We start from the raw sequence: 241 nt of genomic DNA, 5'->3' as shown, positions 1-241 counted from the left end.
CCCATCAACACGACAAAGAACTCGACGCAGCATAACAGAGTGGCTGTGTTTAATGCTTCAAGTGTTGCTTTTCCTTCCACAGGGCTTTGTTTGAAAAATAACAAAATGAGGTAAATAAGTTAATGTCTGTACACGGTATAAACACTGTGTCGGTTTGCGGCGGCCGCGACGGAAGCGGCTGGAGACAAAGTTGCCGCGGTGGCCGCTGCGCAGCGGTGTCGTCCTGAGGAGAAGGGGCGCG

The 241-nt window shown here is 51.9% G+C and overlaps 1 protein-coding gene across 1 annotated transcript in view; it reads right to left on the bottom strand.

Moving 5' to 3' along the window:
* Positions 1-119: 119 nt before the first annotated feature.
* Positions 120-241, bottom strand: part of ACTA1 (actin, alpha 1, skeletal muscle) — a 6,155-nt gene continuing 6,033 nt past the window's right edge. Inside the window, exon 3 of the mRNA XM_014536009.1 lies at positions 120-223. Coding sequence (XP_014391495.1) covers positions 120-223 — 104 coding nt within the window. The remainder of the gene's footprint in view (positions 224-241) is intronic.

The sequence above is a fragment of the Myotis brandtii genome, unplaced genomic scaffold (assembly GCF_000412655.1).
Source record: "Myotis brandtii unplaced genomic scaffold, ASM41265v1 scaffold1026, whole genome shotgun sequence".
NCBI classification, from domain to species: domain Eukaryota; kingdom Metazoa; phylum Chordata; class Mammalia; order Chiroptera; family Vespertilionidae; genus Myotis; species Myotis brandtii.
Note: the sequence above shows the minus strand (reverse complement) of the source record. Positions and strands in the feature narration are given on the sequence as shown.